The sequence below is a fragment of the Lasioglossum baleicum genome, chromosome 15, assembly GCF_051020765.1.
Source record: "Lasioglossum baleicum chromosome 15, iyLasBale1, whole genome shotgun sequence".
NCBI classification, from domain to species: domain Eukaryota; kingdom Metazoa; phylum Arthropoda; class Insecta; order Hymenoptera; family Halictidae; genus Lasioglossum; species Lasioglossum baleicum.
The window spans coordinates 3,481,751-3,496,408 of NC_134943.1; the positions used below are offsets into that span (position 1 = coordinate 3,481,751).

The 14,658-nt window shown below is 40.0% G+C and overlaps 1 protein-coding gene across 1 annotated transcript in view; it reads right to left on the reverse strand.

The window, feature by feature from the left end:
* Cad99c (cadherin 99C) overlaps positions 1-14,658 on the reverse strand; it is a 176,742-nt gene that overhangs the window by 64,702 nt on the left and 97,382 nt on the right. The window contains exon 2 of the mRNA XM_076439666.1: positions 452-527. Coding sequence (XP_076295781.1) covers positions 452-527 — 76 coding nt within the window. The remainder of the gene's footprint in view (positions 1-451; positions 528-14,658) is intronic.

Genomic DNA, 14,658 nt, shown 5'->3' on the forward strand with positions numbered 1-14,658 from the left:
TATGATCCAGTATGTAATGTCATTTCCTGATGCGAACTTTCTGTGCTTGTTATCTTCCTGATGCCAACTCTCTAAAATTTCTTGACCCCATAATGGATTGGCTGTATCCGCCACAAATCAATTTTTGATAGAACTACTTGTTTCCAGAGTGAAAATCGCACGAGCTTGAATTTTGCGTGTTGCTATGATATTCGTATGAAAATCGTTGTGGTGAAAATATGTAAAAACTAAATTATATAAAACTCAGTCTATTTATTTTGATAAAAAATGCTAATTTGGTTACTGAACAAAATTTTCATATCATTTCTCAGATCAGATTTGAATTTGTTCCATTAATAATGTTTACACTGATGTGTAGGATTGAATTACTAAGAAGTACATTTCATGGTTATCGATAATTGTAATCATTGACGGCGCTGACCTCATAAAAACATAAATCAAAATTACTCACCAGCTTTTGAGGCAACACCGCGAAGGTACAAACACACGCATAGCAGGCACCAGACCCATGCGATCGGTTTTCCTGTCTGAAACAGGAGAACAATAGCATCTGAATATTGTACAATATATCATATTAATATAATACAATTTATACCAGCGCCCCGAATTATACGATACTTCGGTTAATTACTAATTTGCCTCGTTTAGAATACATTATCGCAAAGACACTTAATTATACGTTAAATTAGCAATAGCAAAGCGGAAATAATTTCGACGTGTATACGATGGCAGATCGATATCTTCTATGAGCTGTCATAGCGTAAATACGGCGCAAACAACCTGCATTAAAAATATTCATTATTAACTCTGGCTACCTAGACGCGTACTCTAAGTTTATGGCGCAATCATCATATTCATAAGCTGCATACCTAATGATCATTAATATATGTATAAATATGATCTAGAGTTTCTTGAGCTACTAGAAGATACTTTTGAAGAGTTATCTAACCCAGACCTTCTTAATTAATATTTACTGAAATAGAAATTCATTCATTTACAAGTCTGTCATCTGCACCAAGTTTCTTCTTACTGTCGACGAATAGTTCACTTATTGGATGCCATTGAAATAAACTTTATTTAAAAGTAAAATGAAACATCTAGACAAGAACAGGGTCGTAAGACCTCTTGTGGTGAGGGTTGTGCTTCTCTGCTGACTTTAAGCATCGGTCGCTCAAAAACGAAAGGGAATATTACAAAATGGAGTGTACCGAACTCTCTCAAGTAACATCAATTTTTTTCCAGTTTACGATGTTACGAAAATTCAGATCGTTTCGTGCGCGATCGAGAAGAAAGAAATAGCAAATACGTCGTTGATCGCGAAGAGTTAATGTCTCGGTGGTGATTATCAAGACGTAGTTGGGTGATACAGTCGGGGTACTATCTAAATCGTGCGAGAGGACACGTTCCACGTGCGTGTTGGATCGCGAACGGGCCGAACAGGCTGCAAAGTGCTGGCCATTATCGATACCTGGCCGAAGAAGAGGCATTGTGCTCCGTTCGCGCTGATGAGAACCGCGTGCGTCCAGGTGAGAGACGCCTCGGGACCGAATATAAGCGGACGGAGATTACACCGGCCCGATAACATTGTTTCCCTTCGTCCAGGACTTTTATTCGCGTTGCTGCACAGCCTTATTACATATCGTGCATCGATCCCGCATTAGCATAGAGACCCCACATAGTCTAAACGTTAGTTCGCTATTGATCTTGCTCCTTATGAAATTCTCCTCAGAAACGTGTAAGAGAGAGGGAGAGAATGAGAGAGAGAGAGAGAGAGAGGATGTGCTTCGTGTTATACCTTGTTAAGTATTCATGGCCGCGTACCATACCTGGCACGCGGGAATCTATATTCGCTGGCCCGCGCGAAAACACTTACGGCTTTTGAAAGCCGCGAGCGTTGTTATGGGACACCGGGAAGAATAATTTGTAGGCGAGGCAGCTATTGCGACGGGCGCCGATCACTCTTCCCTGTACCTTGCGGAATCCTAACGTCCTTTCTCTCCACGACGAGAATGCCAGCTTTAATCGCTCGCTCCTCGCGCTGATTTATCTCCTAATTATTGGATTTCTGGCATCACGTGAAATCACTTTTTCCCATCAGAAATGCAAAGTGGGGGAGTGCCCCTAACCTTGGACGGCATCTAATGCCGTAACAGTACGGTAGAACCTTAAAATCGGTCCAAACTGGTTGCTGCACGATTGTTTTTTACGAAATTACACCACATTGAATATCGTAAATTTCTTGAAAATCAGAAATTTCACATTCAACTATTTTTTTTGGATGTGTGCAGCTTAAACTTCACTAGAATTAATGTCCCGGAACATTGTTTATACTTCACCCTTAAGTGGTATACTGTTTTCTCAGATTAAGGAGTACCACACTGGGGTCTGCCTCTAAAAATACAATTGAAATTTACTCAAATACTTTTAGGTATATACTTTAAGATTACAAAATCCAAACGTTCAACAGAAATTGAAGAAATTTTATATTCACAACGGTTTGTGAAAATTAATGTACAGTCGATTTTATACCAGTACAGGGTGAAATACATTGTCTTCGTCGATAGACTGCTTCGTATCTAAAAATAAGAAAGATAAAAATGAGAAAATTGCAAAATAAAATTCTGAGGGTAACCACCGTTCTGGAAGGACGATAAGCGTATCTGGGTTAAGGAGCTCTCAATAAAATTGTGTTGTAATGCCCGATTTCTTCCGACTCGGGTGATTTTCAGCCACGGTAATTGACGTAAGAGGTAACAGTAGATCCATTCGACGATTAGGATAAGTAGAAGCACGAATATCTTTCGACCCATAAGCATTCATGGGTGTACGGCGGCGCCTGCAGTAAATCTTCGGTAATTCAGCGTCCTTCCTTTGTTTCCACGAACTTCGAGCACCGAACGGATACGTTGTTAGCCGCGGATGCTTTCCGGATTTTCTACCCACCGCACACCGCGCCAGCAACGCAGCAGCGAATATATAGTCGGTCTGGAGAGAATGAAAATTTCAAGTGCACGCCGTAATTTCGAGGAATTACGTCATTAAAATCGTTCAGGGTACCTGGAAGGATTGATGAACGAGACAGGCTATGATTTAGTAGCGCGTAAAAACAACTACAACCTTGCTATTAACTTCATGAGAACATGCTCGCGAGCAGGGCGCAGGAATTTCGTGCAGACCGCGATAGAAAGTTACAAGGTGCACGCGTACCGACGCGACGCGACGCCACTTTCTTCGATTTGAGTTTAGAATCCTTGATGTGGTCACGAATACTACGCTTATACTTTCGAGATTTATTAGTCTATTGTAACTGGCTTTTTATTTATCGGGTCGTACGAGTGGTTCGTGCCGTTCCGATGCGCGGAATCGTGGCACCGGTTGCCGTATGTTTCTTGTTTCCGACGGAATTGCAGCCACCATTTTTAACTCTAAGTTTACGGGACCCGTCATTTTGACGGATTTCGGACTTCATGAGCAAAATTACAAAACCATAACTATTAATTCTATTCCAATTTACGCTGACAATTATTGGTGTAGTGAGACAAATATATATCCAAATTTATTTCCCCCTCAGCCCTGTAATTTCAAATGACCCTGTCAAAATGACGGGTAAGCTAGTTTCATAGTTAATCGTAATAAACCGTTTTTTTTTCATGAAATTATTTTTCTGGTGACAAATGTAAAAGTACAGTAGAATCTCGATTAACCGGAGATCCCGAGTTTTGACCAGGAACATCCAAATTGTCATTTAAGTACTCAATTTGTGGTAATTAAACTAACTGAATAGCTGTTTCATTGAGGATATCGGAAAGGATAATGCGTCTACACGAGATATCATCAAAAGTAAATTTTCAAAAATTATTAGTTAGAGCTGTGAACGGTCCTAAGCATTCCCAATCAAATTTTTATTTTTTTCCAGTGAAAGGTTCATCCATTTGTCCAGACTTCTAAATTAATTATTGAAAGCAAGAAGATTGAAGAATTACTATAATTTTTGTTCCAAATACATTATTTTGATTTTATTTATTGTTGTTTTACACGATTCGTTTTTACTGTACTTTTCGAGTACCAGCGGATGTGTTCTCTCTTCCAATAGTATTGTCTACGTAATAATAAAAGAACTACATCCACGATGAGTAACACGAGGTTCTATTTTTCACAAGGAAGTTCAATAAGGATACTGTGCAGGAAATGGCACGAACTTCCCGGACGATCTAACACTTACAATTGAAACGGAATACTGGTGTGCATGCTCTGTATTTTAACCGAAATAACCAATTTCATAATCGGTAGGTACCATACCCGGCATATCGTGTATAAAAAGAAGGAAACTTTTGCACACACCTGAACATCGTAAGAATATTTTCTGGACTGCGAAACAAAGTTTCGAAAAACATACCGAGAATACACAGCATTAATATTAATTCGCGGTTTGACAGTTTATATTCACACCTCGAGTTCACAGTTGAATAACCATGCCCGAGTATTATGTATAATAGATCCGTCCGCATACATTTGAATAAAACGCATCTCCCTGCGAAAAGTTTCTCATTCAGGAATAACAAATTTATTCAAATCGAGTTTTATCCGCGAGAAGTAAGGAATCCTTTCCGTCGTGAAACACCGGGAAGAAAAGTTCGTATTGAACCGTATCGAATACCCGTGCGCTGAAAGTAATAAAGTAGTTTGAAGACGATAAGAAGGTAACTAGATTGCCGAGTCACGCGGAATACGGAAGCGGAGTTTTTCTATTCATTTTAATCTTTATACTCTATTTAGACCCGCTACATTTGTTTCTTACGATGATCCCCATGGTTAGACAGTTCACAGAAATTCAACCTGTTCCTTAATCGAATCGTGACGCGGGATGAAAAATGGATGGCTAACGACAATAGGAAATGTTCTGCTCAGCGGTTCTCAGATGAGAAGTCCCTCGATAGCTTCACTAAGCTCCGGACGCACGCAAGAAAGGACTATAATCGCTGTTCAATGGTTTGCTGACTGAATAATTTACTTTTTCTTAAGCCCGGTGGAACAATTGATTGTTGAGCGATAATTCATTTCTAGTTGTCCAACCAAATCTGGATCAGGTGAAATACGATCCTGCGCCTCATCTATCATGCTCCCCCTTTTTCACAAGTGACTCCTAGTTTTTTGAACGTACAGATTGCTTTCTGAAGGATACAGTATATTCCAGAACCCGTATGGAAACACTTGCGGATTTCATCAATTTTAGAAACTCGGATCTTTATGGAAATCTGCAAGCGTTTAATAATGTACATTTTCTATCGTGTTATAAACTGGTTTTAAAAATATACGATCAATATTCGTAAAGTGGAATAAATTCGATCGGAACATTTTATTTAACTTATAGCATTTAAAAAGTTTTTTGAATGACAGTAGGACCTCGATTAACCGGCTTGATCGGAAAAAGCCAGATGGATAATCAAGACATTATATTCCAAAATAAATTTTTTATTTTTGAAAATTAATATCCCATCATACATAATATAATCACATTTAAACGCATATTTGTTTCTAATCGGGATCCGGTTAATCGAGGTCCTACTGTATCTACACATTTTATCTAGATAAAGGCGGGACAGAAAAATCAAGCTGATACAATTCAGGACACAATCTCCAAAAAATGAAATTGAATTATTGGTCGAACATAAATTTCATTATAATACGAGCCGACAAATTTCAAGCATGTCTGTCACGTGTTCCCGGCATTTAATCCCGTTCGTTCAACTGCTTTAATACTATCAGGATCATCGAATCCTCCCTATTAGCGAGTACACGAGTGTGTGGAGCCAGTTTCGCGGCCATTTCCGCGCGTAGGCGATGAGTTATTACCGTTCTGCATGCCTGACGTGAAAATATAGGCATCCGCCTTCTGTCATTTACCAGACATTGAAAAATTTGACGTGATTTAGTTCGCGATAAAAATTCACTGTTAGCGAATGCCCGCGGAAAAATTGCGAAATCTTCGAACACCTCCGAAACACGCCTTAAATAAAACTTAAATAAATCATAGACGAAACATCGTACCTTCTTTATGAAAAAGTGAAATGAATAAAAAATATGACATTAAGAAGTTCCTGCAGAAAAATTGCAAAATATTCAAGTACCTCCGAAGCAAACCATCAGGGAAGATTATCGTGTAAAGCAGGAAAATCGAGTAATAGTTTAACACTGTTTTTCTTCAAAACTACGAGTTATAGAATTTTATTTTTATTTTTTAGAAATTACGAAACATAGACAAGTTTTACGCGGCGAATACAAAAACTAACTTTTTTCAATTGGTCGACAGACCTCGTAAGAAGAATGACAAGAAAAAAATTCTCTATTAGGAAATAAGAGAAAATCTTCAAACACCACCAAACCACAACTTAACTGCACAACCATAAAGAAATAAAGAATTACACGATAATGCAGTTGCTACTAAATGAATTATTATTCTACAGACGAGACGGAATTAATTATCTCGCGTGCTCTATCAATGTCAAATCTTGTCAGTCGAGCACGGCAACAACATGCCTAGCCTACGATTCCGCAGTGTGTTCCGTGCATACTAATTGTGACAGGGGAGTGCAACGTTGTAGATTCGCACGTGACTAATCCGCCAGCTTTGTCACGGCGGATAGCTTCGCGCAGGAGACGGGAACGAATCTAACAGGTGCCATCGGGAGGAGTGAGAGGGAGAGGGAGAAAAAAAACAGGAAGAAAATTAATCGAACAGGTTAAACAAACGACGCGGCTTTCCGCCGCGCGTGTTCACCTTTCACGAAACGCTCCGCCAAATTGGACTCCTATCCGCGGGCTCGTAAATTACACGGAGACGCATGTCAACGCGAATAAACGCGCTTCGCCGGCAGCTTTCTAATCGGCCATTATAACGCAGCGCCAATTTATAGATCAACAAATTCAAACCACGCTCGAGTCGGACAATCCGATATAATCCGACAGTCAATAATCGATAGTCCGTTGTTGACTTTTACGAAATGGTTCCAGCACAATGACCTTTTTTAAGAGATCACGCTAACGAAAGCTCGGCTGGCACAGCTACTTCCATCCGCAACACGTTTCTGCAACGACTGAATTACCTCACATTCTACTATCTACCTTATTAATCGCGAAAGTATGACCGTGTCCCGAGACGGAGCTATCTAAGTCGGAAGTAAATCAAGCATTCCGCTTGTGGCAGACCGTTGCTAAACACCAGAGAAATACCTTTAATAATCGCACGGGGTTTCTTCGGCTGTGTGTGCACCACTTTATGCATCGGTTTGAGGTAATCGAACTGCTCATCTCTATTAACCAGCATTGTCGAGAAATGTAGAAATTTATTTAATTCAGTAACGACGTATCCGCGAGGGATGAAACTGACTGTTCTACTCTACCTTGTAGAAAGGATGTATTAAAATTTTTAGCAATGTTCAACATTCAAAGACACATGTTTGTATATTGAATAATTTACTGTAAATTTAAAAATGATGGAACCTAGCATTTTAATAGATCCCGTAGACCCAGTGTTAATGGTATGGTAGTATTGGAATTAGACTTTCGACCGATAACTGCAGTTTGCAAAAATTGCAATTATTTGGAGACGGGACTTAAGAAAACCCGCTGAAATTTAAACCGCTAAAAATCTGAATAATTTTTACCAATCCAATAAGAAATCAGCGAACAGAAGAATAACCCGAAAAACACGCAAATCTTAAAACAGCGCACGTACATAGGCGGCGTGCCGGCGCGTCGTCACGCATTCGAATTTGTCTTATTCAACGGAACTGGAGGGAACAGTGCCGAACCTAGTCAGCGGTGTCCGACAATTATGCAACATTATGTTGGCCGGCGTAGAAAAGCAAGTGCAATGCATTGCTCGTTTTACGAGGCCGTGATTACTGAACGTGACTGCACAAGGCGGTGTAACGCGAACGGGCTGAACCACTAGAGAGAGAGATAGAGAGCGAGAGGGCGGAGGGGGAAGAGGAAGCAAGATGAAGAAACACAGAGAAAGACAAAGATAGAGAGAGAAACCGTTCTGTAGGGGTATTGGTCTGTGTAAAGTATTGCCGGCCGAGTGGTGTGTAATATGCATATGCGGGCTCTGTTACACCGAACGGAGGAGGATGCACCTGCCCCACGACGCTCAGATAGTCCGCTTGAGAAAGCCTCGCGGACGAACCCCTCTTCCGTTTCGAATACATTGCCTGTGAGAAACGATTGGCTAGCAGGTCGACCGGTACACATACTTAGGAGACTCGAAGCCGCGCCGGTAGTTCTGAATTAAAGCAGCGACTACAGGGAACGAGCCAGCCTCTACTTATCGCTTGACGTAGATTACTGCACCGTAGAATGCACCATGCCGTCCTACCTCGGAACCTCCACCTTTCTCTCCCCCTTCCCGATACGTCGCGTCGCTTTGTATCGCTGTTAAAACCCGGCCGAGTTAATAAACTATATCGCGGGAAGAATAACTTTCTGTGTTCCTCGGCGCCCACCTTCTTCTTCTTGTCTACCCGTCAGCATTCCGCCGAGAAAACCGCACGTACCCCTGCTCCGATGCACTGCCCCGCTGTTGTATTATTTATACTGTGCGCGCCTCCTCCTGTGCACGCTGGAAGAACACTATTTTCCACTTTGTCGCCAACTTGCTCGACCCGCCATTCCATTCTTTGCTAATGTTTGCGCTTTTCGGCAGAGATTGAAAGAGTTTCGAACCCTTTTCCTCTTGCCTCCGTTTGAAACTTGCGAGCTCTGGGACTTTTTGCAACTATGTTTTCCTAGTGCAAGTTTTAATAAGGACAGCCGAGGCTCCTGAAAGTTTCTGTTTGAATGGAACTGGAGATGAACATTATAACTGGCACGCCTTTCTCGATTCGATCAATAGCATAAGCTGTCGAAATGGAAATAAACTCTAAGATCCCCGAAGTGCTAGATTGATCAAGAGCATGGCAAAGTAAATGGTACAGTGTACCTTTGCTTCTTCTCTTTGTGATGAGTAGACTGTGGATCTTTATGAGGTATAAACATTTCATGCATCATGATGCGAGCACACTAATGTGTTTAGCTGATAATGATACTTCACCCACCCATTTTTGTTATAAATGCATAAAATGTCCAGTATTGGCACAGTTAAGTTAGAAAGTATGGCAAGTATGATAAATGCAATCCTAACTGTATGTGCAAATGTATCTAGCACAAAGATTGAGAAAGCTACGGAACTTTTTACTAAGTTTTATGTAAAATATGGGCCGAAGAACTTTTTTAAAAAATTGTTCTGATAGTACACGTTCGAATGAGAAAAGTTAAAGAAGAAACCTTGAAAATAAATGTTTTGGCTCGGATAGCACTTATATTGTTATTTTACAATACATACAATAATTAATAGTATTCTGTGAAAGAAAAATAACAAGAATGATGCACCTTTTCATTTAAAATCGCACGTTAACGACATCAATTAAACAACTGCCCAAAATTAAAATACGCTATCTATGGAACGTAAGTAATTGGCCGCGAGAGATTTTGCTTTCGGGATCGGTAGAGGTACTATTACCTTTCGGTTTAGTTGGTAGCTGCTTCCAGTTTGGTACGCTTACGTAGAAACGTGTATTCCCCAAGGCTTAAGTAAGCTGGCTCTTAATAGATCGTAGGCGGTGGCTGCGATCTTATCAGTATCTCGATCGCAACTGCCGATTTCTCGACTGGCAGATCAGCTCTTGATCTATCCACCGCGTTATAATGAACGGTAGATTAGAGAAGTGCCTTAATGAACTTGGTGGCAATTGGATACAAGTTCCAGATTGGTCGCAGACCAAATCTAACAGCAAATCAAATTAAAATGGGAAGGTAGAGTAGAATACCAAATTTGCTAATAGGATTGCAAGTAGGATATAGGCGATTGTAAATACCATCTGTATGTAAAAAGAACATTTTACATATTTTATGCATTCTTGACAAGAAAGAGAAGCATGAAACAGTAAGATAAAAGAGATTCAAGAGTAATATGTTATCATCAATTTATTAGAATTATTAAAGAATACCAATTTGTATTTGATTTTAAATTGTAAATTGATTTCTGTACTCTTTACATTTGCTCCACACAGTCTACCTGCAACCATTATTCTTGTTCAATAAATTATTCAAAAAAGATTGAAACATATGCCACGCTGTTAGGTTCCACTATAGCTTGCGATATACTTGGTCCCATCGCTAGAGTACCGACAATATCTGCGGGGTGTGAAAGATAGATAAGATCGACGGAACTCTGATCTAGGTATCTCGTTAGCATCACCGTACTTTAGATTTAGTTGCCGATACAGTTGCCCCAACCGTGACGTTTTTGCGATCCTATAAATACATAGCCTCGATGAAATGTTCCTATAAATTACAATAAACGATGTTTATAATAATTATAATGTTCGAGGTCCGAGTAGAATAAATTCCCTGTGCCTACAGATAACTCTAAAAAATCTTTGGAGATTAATTAAATGATTACATTATAGTCACTACGTACATGAGAAGATGCTGACAAAACACTGGGAGGATATCCCCTATATTTTAATATTGTTGAATGTCCACCTATCAAGAGTTAATCATGAGCTTGTTATGGGTCGAGGTGTAAAAAATCAGGTAAAAAGTTGCCAGTCATTGTAAAAATTACAGGATCAATTTAACGTTATGTGCACAATGTAGTGGAAGTATGTGTATCATGTCGGTTTAAAATAAACATAATACGTCTTATAATTATCTATTTCTATTTATAATTTCGTATAATTAAAATAAGTATAATGCTTCTTATAATTGCTGTATGTGTTCAATTTTTTAAGCTTAAATATATTCTTCTGATTGATTTATTTCTGTTGAGCATGATATAACCACATTTATACTAATTAAAATGCTACTTGATTTTTTGTTTGACCAATAGAATAGCTGTAATTATGTCAGCCAATAAGGCAATTCTTTTACATGCCCTTCTTCAAGAAACTATAAGTCACACAATTAAAAAAAAAAATGACTTACATGACGTTTCACACCAGAAAACCTCCGTAACATATCTTGGTAATCTAATCGCTTTCGACATCCAGTTCCCGATTGGGGCGCCGGTTATCTCGTTGGAGGAGGATTATTAATGAAATAAAATTATATCCCGCGGGAAAAATACGGCGTACAACATCGGATTTGATTCGCGTGACCGTTTAACTCCGGTGTCGGGGCTCGCAACTGTATCTCGCCTGTGCAGCCCGTAATAAATTGAAGTTGTTGCATCGGCTCGGCATTACGCAAGCCAATTTATTAATGCTCGCTAAAATCGGGACGACGACGCTTGAAACTTTCTCGCTGAGGGAGTCCGCTCTTCGTACGAATGTGGAATAACCGGGCACACCACGTTTATAATTGGTCCACGCGGCTCCATCCCGCTCGGAGCCGCTTGTAATCCTCTTACGAAATAAATCATAAGGAAAAGAAGGTAAAAGGATCGGTCAAATGAAAGGGCTGCGAGCACTGCACTCGATACATCAATCTGTAGTCAGCGAGAGAGATCTTTCTTTGATTACTACCGGAGTGCAGCCTTTTTTTTTCTTCGCCGCGGAGAAGTAATTAAATCAATAATAGTGATTTATGGGCACTGGGGCCGTCCGGTTGCGTTAAAAATATCAGGTCAACTTCAATTACCGTCCCGCGTTCTATTTATCACGGTGCCCCGTCGACTGGCGGGAAAGCAATTTTGCATTCTAATAATACACAACATTGCCTTGGGAATGGATTATTCGATCGTCTTTTCACGCCGCGGCGATCCGAAACCGAGGAAACTCCGGTACAATTGGCAACAAGGTGATTCTGCGTGGAAAAAAAAACAAGGCGCGAACGTGGAACGAAAGTTTTTCATACGAGGCTCCGTTTCCGGGAAAAACGGATCGTGAAAGTTTGATGCGAGAGCATTAGCGTTTACGATAAGTAGAAACGGTTGGTCATGGTCAGACGCGTTTCACGATTCCTAGTCAACGGCACGCGCATCTAGATTAACACGTATCCAACCGCATGACTAAAAATAGTCATTTTATCGCCGATCAGCAACGATCCGATGACCAATATTGATCATTGGACTGCGGATTAGGGATTGCAATCCCGCGATGCGGGATCCCGCGTCATTAGTCCAGTCAACGAAAAGGCGTAGAGGGAAATGGAAGGAACACAATTTTTAATTTTGGGACTTTGTTTGGACTAGTTAGGAGGTAAACATACTAAAAGTCCCCACTCCTAGGAGGTGAGCGGGGTGCAGGGGGCACGTAGAAGATCCCCTTTTTCGGTTTTCCGCTTATATCTCGGAAACTATGCGTCCTAGCGATAAGACCATTGCATACAAAATGAAAGCTGACAAAATGTGCCACAGGATTGATTCGATTCAGTTTTTCGCTATCTCGCATAGTTTCCAAGATATCCGCGATCTTTATACATTTAAGGAATATGAAAATTTTCGAAAAATGCTAAAATATACGATAGAAATCGATAGAATTTAGTACTCGGTAATTTTTATTTATTTTGGATCTACAAAAGCGTTCCCAGTAAAAATAGGATTTTATTTGATTTCACTTTCTTAAAATATGATTATAGAATGAGAAAATTGCATAAACATGTTTAGACTGCAGATCCTCATGCAAAATAAAAAGTTTTCTGCGTCAATTACGATGTACTGGAACCAAATAAATATTTTTCCTTTAATACTTTTGAAATTCGGTATCTCCATAAATTATTTCAATATTTTTGCCATTTTTTATTTCATCGACTCATTTTTACTTATAGACTCTTAAAATCCGCAGGTTAGTTGTAATATGTTGAAACGGTAATTTCGTAATACGATGAACAAATGTATAAAAAAAGATATAATTTGATCACATAATCCACAAGATGTATACATGGATATCGAGCACACAAATTATTCATAGTCGAGAGCTATCGCTGTAGAAATGATGTTCGCATGATCCTCTTCGCGAGTGTCGCAATATTAATGGTCGGGGGTGCGCATACCGGCACGGGGCAACCGTGATGCAATTTCACAAACGTCTGATCAACAAATTGTAAGAGCACAAGTAACGATAAACGGAAGTCGATTCGAGCGATAACAGTGGGGCCCGGCTCGGGCCAGCGTGGAACATGCAGAAGTAACAACGTGATACAACCCCGTGAACTTACAGTTGCCCGGTTGGTTTATGAGTCCAACAACGGAATCTGAATATGATTTACGAGCTGACACTGGCAGCCGGCTCGTTGCACAAGTAGCGAGGGGAGAGGGCAATAGGGTTGACGGTGCATCCGCATGTTCGGCGTGCAGTGGCGATGCACAGTTGATCGCAATAATACGGACTATGTACTTCTGCTGAGTCCACTGCCGCATTGCTAGCCGTTTCCGTCTATCTCCAGTACCTATTACTCAAGGCAAGCGTAAACTGTTTACACTGTAATAAACATTTCGCGGCGGGGACAAATGTTAACATCAGTCGAACCACCACTCGAAGTAACTGGACTCGGTAGTCTTACTGTGCGAGTAATCATAACGGTGACTTCGCTAGGATACTGTTAAATTTTGCTCGTCAAGTAGTCAAATCTTAGGATTCACTTATCGTTGTTGTACTTTTATCTTTTTCTTTTTTTTTATTTTATTGACTCTGATAACAGGAGAACCACGTAGAAAAATATTGCATTATACTATGAATCTACTATTAGGTGTGCAAATAAGTTCCTTCCCCTTTTGTTTCTACGATCATAACTTCTGACTGAATTCGAATAACTTCCCGATTTTGGTGCCATCTGAAAGAGCGTTCTTTTAGTTTTAAGAAGAGTCGTGATGAACGCTGTAAGAGTTTCCAGTCCTATCCAACAAGGAAATCAGCTGTTGAAGCTACTAAAATTTTAATTCGGAAGACGACGGTCAGGTTCACCGAGAAAGTTTGATGACGGTCAGTTAGAGCAATTGCTCAACGGAAATCCGAGCCAGACGCAAGAAGAATTGACAGAAAGATTGGGAGTCACACACCAGGCAAGATTTTATTACATTTTACATTCATAAAATGTAATATTGAATTTGGAAGAGAAGGGGAAAGAACTTATTTGCACCTAATATAAATCCACCATGTGAATGTACATTGTTTAATTTATAATTTCACGCTTCAAAGAAATAGATTTCGCAAGTGAAACAAATTGTAAGAAAAGAAGTCAAGAACAAAGAGTGAATTACATTATTTCACCCCACGCATAATATTATAAATTATTTTCGAACCTCGTGTCGGATTAAATTGGAATTAAAAAGGAAGATCAATTTTTTTAAATGGTTTCCAATTGGATATCACGCTGTAATAGCAGTGTTAGGGTTTCTTTGGTACGTGTAAGATGTTCTCGGACGTCTTTTTTCACCGTGAGGATTCCATACGAAGACGGAACTGTGAATCGAATCACGGGGAATCGATCAGCAATAGAATTTTACGAATGCGAGCCCGCAAGACCGCGCACAAAGGGGCCGGTGGGAAGTTTGATCGTATTTCTCACCCTTCGTTGAACCCTAATTTGGCGCCGTGCGATATCCACTTCTTTTCTCACCTTAAAGGAGACCTCAAAGGGACTTATTTGTCCACAGGTGACGATGGAACGTAAGCGATG